The sequence below is a fragment of the Nothoprocta perdicaria genome, unplaced genomic scaffold, assembly GCF_003342845.1.
Source record: "Nothoprocta perdicaria isolate Ctin4 unplaced genomic scaffold, notPer1 scaffold_12, whole genome shotgun sequence".
Lineage (NCBI taxonomy): Eukaryota > Metazoa > Chordata > Aves > Tinamiformes > Tinamidae > Nothoprocta > Nothoprocta perdicaria.
Window position 1 is genome coordinate 2,383,078 of NW_020454316.1, and position 6,823 is coordinate 2,389,900.

Below are 6,823 nucleotides of genomic sequence, written 5' to 3' on the forward strand. Positions count from 1 at the left end.
TTCTGAGTCAGATGGTACACGTGTGTGTGCCTGAGCATGCAGCCCAGGCTGACACCAGGTGCTAGATTTTTAGACCCTGCTCACCTCTCTCCTTGGGGCTAAATGCACAGCGCCACTTCTTACGAGTCTTCCTTGTTTTTCCCTTGCAGAATTTGACAAGTTTTTAGAAGAACGAGCCAAAGCGGCGGAGATGGTGCCCAATCTACCGTCCCCTCCCCTGGAAGCCCCCACCCCTCCGACAAATCCTTCCGGCAGGAAAAAGCAAGAGCGCTCGGAGGATGCCCTCTTTGCACTGTGAACATCGCTCCCAGCTCCCGCTGATGCTCTGCAGAAGAATGTTGCTGTACGGCCACTTCGTCCTCCCACAGTACTTGGCTAACAACGCCCCTTTCCCCTCCTGGTTTCATAGATTGCTTCTCCTTCCCCCTCCCTTTTCCCTCTCAAACAATCCATCCCCACAAGCTGACTCTTTCTATTTGAGTCCACCACTATTCCTGCCAGACCACGATTCCCCAGCACTCGCTTAATCCCCTCCTTCCTACCCCAGCTGCACAAAACCAGCTCTTGATGCTGAAAACCCCTTTAGAATGCATGAGTACGTCACACTGTGTTGAAACAAAAGCCCAGAGGGGAGAGAGCAGCCTTGCCCTTCAATTTATATAGGGATCATCCTCTTCTGTAGGCAGGTCCTGCCAAGTAGACTGCTCTGTCGATCAGCATGTAATTGACTGAGCTGGAGCGTTCAGGAGGAGTGTGTCTTTATTTTTAGATAAAATGTTAATGTATTGGCTTTCGTGCCGGTTTCGACAGCAAGGAACAACTGTTCCCCTTTCAACATGTGCTTCACAAGTCAAAATCCTTTACTCTCCCACTCACACATCAACCCGTACCATATGGTGGTCGTTTCCCCCTACTTTGTGCAGCGCTTCATATTCCTAATCTCACAGGGTATTTTCTCCTTGTGTTTTATCTGGGCTTGCTCTAATTTGAAAGCAGTCTGTTGGCCGGGTCCGGGAGCTCTGGCAGTTGACAAGAATGAGAAGCACTGGGCTAAACGGATGCTGTAACACTAGTGCACGAAGCATTTTGCTCTTTGGGAGAGCATACTCACATGAGGATTTTTTCTAGTGTGTTTGCCTTTTAAAATAGCTAGATTATTTTGTCCTTACCTCAGATTCCTTCTTTAGTGACTGTACAGCTCAGCGTTTGTCTCGACGGTTGTAAATAGCATCTGTGCAAATGGATGGGACTGGCTGATGGACTGGGTGTGAGCTGAGGTTCCCGGATTCCTGCCGTGCCTGGCAGGATTCACATGCTCGTTCTTGGTCGTAGGTAGGAGAAAAAGGGACAAAACCTTCCCCGAGCTTGTTTGAGAACCCTGAGGGAAAGGGCTCCCCATGCTGATGCGTGTTGGGCTCTCAAGTTGCTCCAGACGAGGAAGATGCAGCTTTAGCTGCCTTCATGGGCAGCGGTGCTTAGAATCAACTAGCGCGGCTTTTCCCTGCGCCAGCTCCCTGAGTGTTAGTTTGGAAAGGCTCACGTGAAAGTGATAGATGATTTTATCTGAACGCGGCTATCTCAGCTCGCAGCAGACTCCCCGGGTGCCGGGTGCTTTGTGGCCTCCCCCCAAGTGGCCGGTTGGCAGCGCGATGGTCTTTGAGTTCAGTTGAGTTCATCTTCGACCAAAAGCCTTGTTGGTGCAGGGTTTCCAGGCCGGGTGTCACTGTCCCTGCTCACCCTCTGGGCTGCCCTCCTTGCAGTTTCTCCCTGCACCTCTATGCAGCTGGCCCAGGCAGGGCTGTGCTGGCACCCACCTCTTTGCTGCTCCCTGCACAGAGTGGCTTGGCTTGCAGGTGGGCTGAGAAAACTTAGTGCAAGGGTGGAGGTGGCTGGAGAATGAAGCTGCCTGTTCTCCCCGTCCTCAGCTGAGGTTCTGCCGCATGAGTCTGCAGGGGCTTCTCCCTCTTTCATCTCCGTGGGTCATGCAAGGGCGAGGACAGTCTTGGAAGCCAGGTTGGTTGCAGGCGTTTGCAGCCGCCCTCGTGCCCTGTGCTCTCCCTGCTGAGCAACTTAAGCCCATTGCTCCGGAGCYGCTTGCCAGACCCCCCCGGCAGCTCCTGCCACCCCTGCAGCACATCCCTGCATCCCTGCAGCACATCCCACGTGGCCGCGGGTTCCCGGGAAACCTGGGGAGCTTCTGCGGCAGCGCTGGCTTTACTGCTGCCCACGATCGCCCGGGCAGCCTCGCCAGCGCGGGGCGAGCTCTGGGTGTTCCTGCCAGTGCAGAAGGCTCCGTGGGCGCCTGAAGTGCGCGTTTTCTCCCCTAAATCCTTGCCCCTGGGAACGGCCGCATCAGGTGACTCTAAGCGCGTTAATCCAGCCTCGCTGCCAAGCCCCGAGGGATAATCGCCTTGCTCAAGCGCGGCGGGTTCTGTCAGATGATGCTGAGTGGCAGGAGGCGGCTGGGGCGGCCGCCTGCAGAGCCCCCTGCCCRCACATTTACTGCCCCGCTCCCCCTGCCCGCCGGCAAAGCAACCCCSCCGTCTGCCCTGCTGAGCCTGGCCTGCGTCTGCTGCGCTTTGTAAAGAGCCTGGGCCTCTGCGGAGGCTTTTGCTGCTGTTTGACTCTTCCCTGGACTGGCGCGGGAGRTGGGATGCTCCGAGAGGGCTGCCTGGAGAGGGGCAGTGCTGGGATAAATCCGAGCCCGCTCCCGCACTCGTACCCTCAGTCATTGGCGCTGGGGAGATTCCCACCTTGGAGGAGAGGGTTAAACCCCCCTGCTGCCCCCCAGGTCCAAACCAGCCTCTCCTCCGGCCCCTCGGAGCGCTGAGCTCCGCGGTGCTGCAGTGGGGTAGATTTGGGGGCCCCGAGGGGCGCCGAGCGTGCGGCAGAACCCGCCTTTACCAAACCTCAGCGCTGCAGCAGAGCCCCCCGCTATCCTGTATCAGGATCTCTCCTCTTCCCCATCCTGCCGTGCTCTGCAAAAGGGAAGGGCTTTTTCCGTGGCGAAAGCCTCACCTCCCCATCTGCCCCTCCTCAGCTTTCGCTGTGAACGCCCCTGGGCAAGCGGGCAGGGAACCAGCGTGGCTCCACGCTTGGGAAAAGAGGGATGGAGCGGCGCTCTCAACCGCTTTCCCTAAGAAATAACATCCCAAAGCTTTTAGGCCTCTTAGGAATCACAGCTTGATGCTCAATGACACTAAATTATTATTGGGATCCACTGTAAGTTCTAATAATACCCTGTCCCAGCTTAAAATATTTATTTTGTCGATATATTTTCATTCCAGTATGTTTTTTTTTAACCTCTCCTGTTAACCCTTCGTGTGCTGAGATGTAAGAAATGAATGGTTTCTATTTAAATATATAGATATCCGGGTTTTTTTTTAATTGTTGCCTGTAGATTTCAGCTGCATCTCCGGCAGGTATAGTAGATCACAATGTGCTGTACAGACATCTAGCATGTTTAGTACCTAGGCAAGGCTCAGAGGAGAAGAGCTCATAAAAACACATGGTTTTTTCTTCATGGGAACAGCGTAGGGATGAGGAATGGTCCRTAGAGGGACCCTCAGGTGGCCTCCAGCCTCCCTTTGCCCCCCGACCATCCCAGCCTCCGTCTCTGAAACCTGCTGCTCGGCTCTCGCGTCCGCAGGGTCGTTTTGGCCCTTGCAGACAGAAGGGTTTTGGTCGGGGTCTGTGTCTCGGGGGGTGCTGCGGTGTGTTTTTATGGAATAACCTGGAGTGTTTCCGAGCGGAGGACCCTGCGGTGGCGAGATGTTTCCCTCCAGTGGCAGAAGCCCGGGCGCAGCCACCCATCCCGGAGCGCTTCCTGCGTGTCCCGACAGCTCCTGGAGCCCTTCCCATGTGTCCCAGTGGCTCCCGGAGGCCTTCCCACGTGTCCCGGCAGCTCGCACCKCTTTCCAGCGCCAGGAATGGGCGGCCGGGTGGTTCCAGGGGCTCCTCCAGCCCTGCCCGGCCACTGCAGCCTCCGCACATCCAACCTGGAACAACACTCGGACAGTTATTTTTATGGAAATAACAAGGCAGGCAACAGGCGAGCGGCTTCGGAGCCTTCCTGGGGTAACCCCTGAGCTGCGGGTGRCTGCCGCTGCCATCGGAGCAGATCGGCGCCTGTCCCCGGGCTCCCGGCCCCGGTGTCACCGCACGGGTCCCGCTCTGTGTTTTTATGAGCCCCAGCTCCTYATTCCATACGTGTCGTTACGAGCTGCTCTTAACCCTACACGTGTAACCTGTGTAAYAGCTTCTCTGTATATTACAGCTGTAGGCTTTCCAGATAAAAGTGGATAATATTTATTTACTGAAGATACTGGGTATTTTTTTGTTTGGGAAAAGGGGGTAGCAGGAGAAGGGGGATGTAACTATAAAGAGACCGACTATGTAAAGAGAAACGAACTGCAGAAAGGGCGAAGCAACCGGGCACTAGAACGTTGCTGTGTTCCCCTAGAAAGTGCTTACGTGAGGATGATACAACTGCATTAACCTGCCATTGTTTAACTCGTTCCAGAAATCATCTCTACTTCGGTTCCTGCATGTGAGATTCTCCAATAAATGCACTACTGGTGTGACCCGTGCGGTGCTCTCGCTCTGTCGTCGCCTCGCCCGGCCCCGCGGGCCGTGGATGTGCCCGGGCTGCAGCCTCCGTGTCCTCACCTAGCGCCRCTTCCCGGGTGGAAGATGCTCCCGTGTCTGTGCATGGGCCCTGCTCCTGCTGCCGCTGCCCGGGAGCTCATTCCCAGTGAAATCTCCCCATATTTCGCGGCCGGGATCGAGCGGGCAGGTTGTTGGCAGCTCGTGGCTCCAGGGTGACTCTGCTGGCCATGCGGGCTGCCCATGCCGGGCCCTTCGTGGTGGGGTTTGAGGGGCGAAGGAAGAGCTGGCGCCACAGATGTGCAGCCTGAAGCAGGAGGGTGCAGATCCACAGGCTGTGTTTGAAAAGGCTCCTTGGGGAGGAGGGTGCATGGATTGGCTGGGAGCCGTTTTCCGCCTCCGGGGAGCTGCTTATCAGCACATGCTCAACCCGGCTCTGCGCCGGCTCCCTGCACCATCCTGCCGTGCACGAGCGCTGCCCCACAGGGCAGAAATGGCACAAAATGGCACAGAATGGCACAAAATGGCACAAGATGTGCCAGGAGGACGCTGCCTTTCCGGGGGCTCAGCTCAAGCCCTGGCGTTTGGGTCCCGCTGCGCGTAGGGGGTGACAGCCCCGAGCCGGGACAGCGGGGACGGAGCCGCAGCTGGTGCAGGGAGAAGAGGCTTCCGACGCGCTCGCGGCACGGACTGATTAACGGCACGGCAATTAGCRCTGTGCTCTGCCGCGGCAAAGCAATGAGCAATGCACACGGATGCYGAGAGCCGGGAATGCTCCGTGTGCGCCCGGCCAGCCTGCCCGGCTGCGTCCGCGTCCAACGCCGCCGTCTCCGGGCCCGTTTGTTTTCCACTGCTTCCCCTGCGGTTTCCTCCCACCCTGCGCGCTCTGGAAAAGCCGTCTCAGCGGCTCCGGAGCGCCCACGTGGCCCGGGCGGCGGATCCCGCAGGAGCGACATGATGTAATGGGGCCGGGGCCGTGATGCAGGATCACTCCACCGCGGCCGCGGCGCCCATTGGCTGCGCGCGCTGGTTCTACCGGCCGGGATCGCCCTGCTCCGCGGCGCCGCTTCCCACCCCGCGGGCCGGCCATTGGCCACCAGATCCGTCCCTGCCCATGGGCGCACGGCAGCGTGGACGCACACGCGCCGCTTAACCCTTCTGCATCGGCCCAGCACCCCTGTTGTCGGCTTCAGTCCCCCGTCCCGCTGCAAAGCGCCGTGCGCGGGGCCCTGGGGTGCGTGTCYCCCCCGGGCTTAGGGGACAGATGGGGCGAGGGTCCCCATCCCTCGCTTGGTGCCGCTGTGGGAAACATCATGTTTCTGCACACGCGTCTCCCCCTGCCCCACATCACTGGGGGTTAAAGGTGGTGTCCCCATGTTCATGCAAGTGTCCTCGAGGGGACGCGACTCCCCGCTGTGGCCTCGGAACCCCCTGTCCTGCTGCAGCAAGTGCCCCCTGCAAGGAGAGGGGACCCTCCTGCCGTCCAGGGGCCTTACAGGACAGGGGGGCAGCACAGGACCCCTTGCGCTGCCCAGACCCGGTCACCATCACCAGCCCCATGGACTTTGCTCGGTGTGTTCGCTTGGAGCGGGACGCAGTCCGGGGTGAGCAGAGCTACGTGCTCCGGCGCTGCATCCGCAGCCTCCCGTGAGCTGTCCTGGGCTTGTCCCTTGGCTGCTGTCCCCCTTGCAGACCTGCAGCCTCCCCCAGAGGGGCTGGCACCCCAGGCAAGAGCTTTGCTGGTTTAATTCACGCGCAGGCAGCTCGGGATGGTGCTTGGTGGTGCAGAAGAGGAGAGGGCAGCTCTGGAGGCAGCTCTAGTGCCTTTTCTTTCCCCAACAGTTCCCGGTGGTAACACAAGGTGTGCGGCTCTGCAGGGTCCTGCGGCTCTGGTTTATCCCGGTGTGAGACCCCCTGTCCAAGCCCTGGCACCCATGGGGGCTGCGAGGACCCCCAGGATGGGCTGCAGGGCTGGGGGCGGGGAGGATCCCTCCACCTGGGGACAGGGACAGGCCACGTGTGTCTTTCCAGGGAACATGGATGCTCCCATCCTGTCTCCTGCCCAGGGAACTGCAGGAGCCCGGGACGGGATATGCCGGGACATCCTCGCGTGGGTGCTGGAAGGGGCTGGGGGCTCCAGGGGGTCTTTGCTCCAACCCTCCGCTCTGCAGCGCTGCCCCCCGCCCCCGGTGCCCGGCCCGAGCCCTGGGGGCTGCCC

At 59.3% G+C, this 6,823-nt stretch overlaps 1 protein-coding gene across 4 annotated transcripts in view; it reads left to right on the forward strand.

Moving 5' to 3' along the window:
- Nucleotides 1-1,531, forward strand: part of TOM1L2 (target of myb1 like 2 membrane trafficking protein) — a 51,020-nt gene extending 49,489 nt beyond the window's left edge. For all 4 annotated transcript variants that reach the window (XM_026053837.1, XM_026053838.1, XM_026053839.1 and 1 more), the window contains one exon: nucleotides 150-1,531. In XM_026053837.1, coding sequence (XP_025909622.1) covers nucleotides 150-298 — 149 coding nt within the window. In that variant the 3' untranslated portion in view covers nucleotides 299-1,531. The remainder of the gene's footprint in view (nucleotides 1-149) is intronic.
- The last annotated feature ends 5,292 nt before the right edge of the window (nucleotides 1,532-6,823 follow it).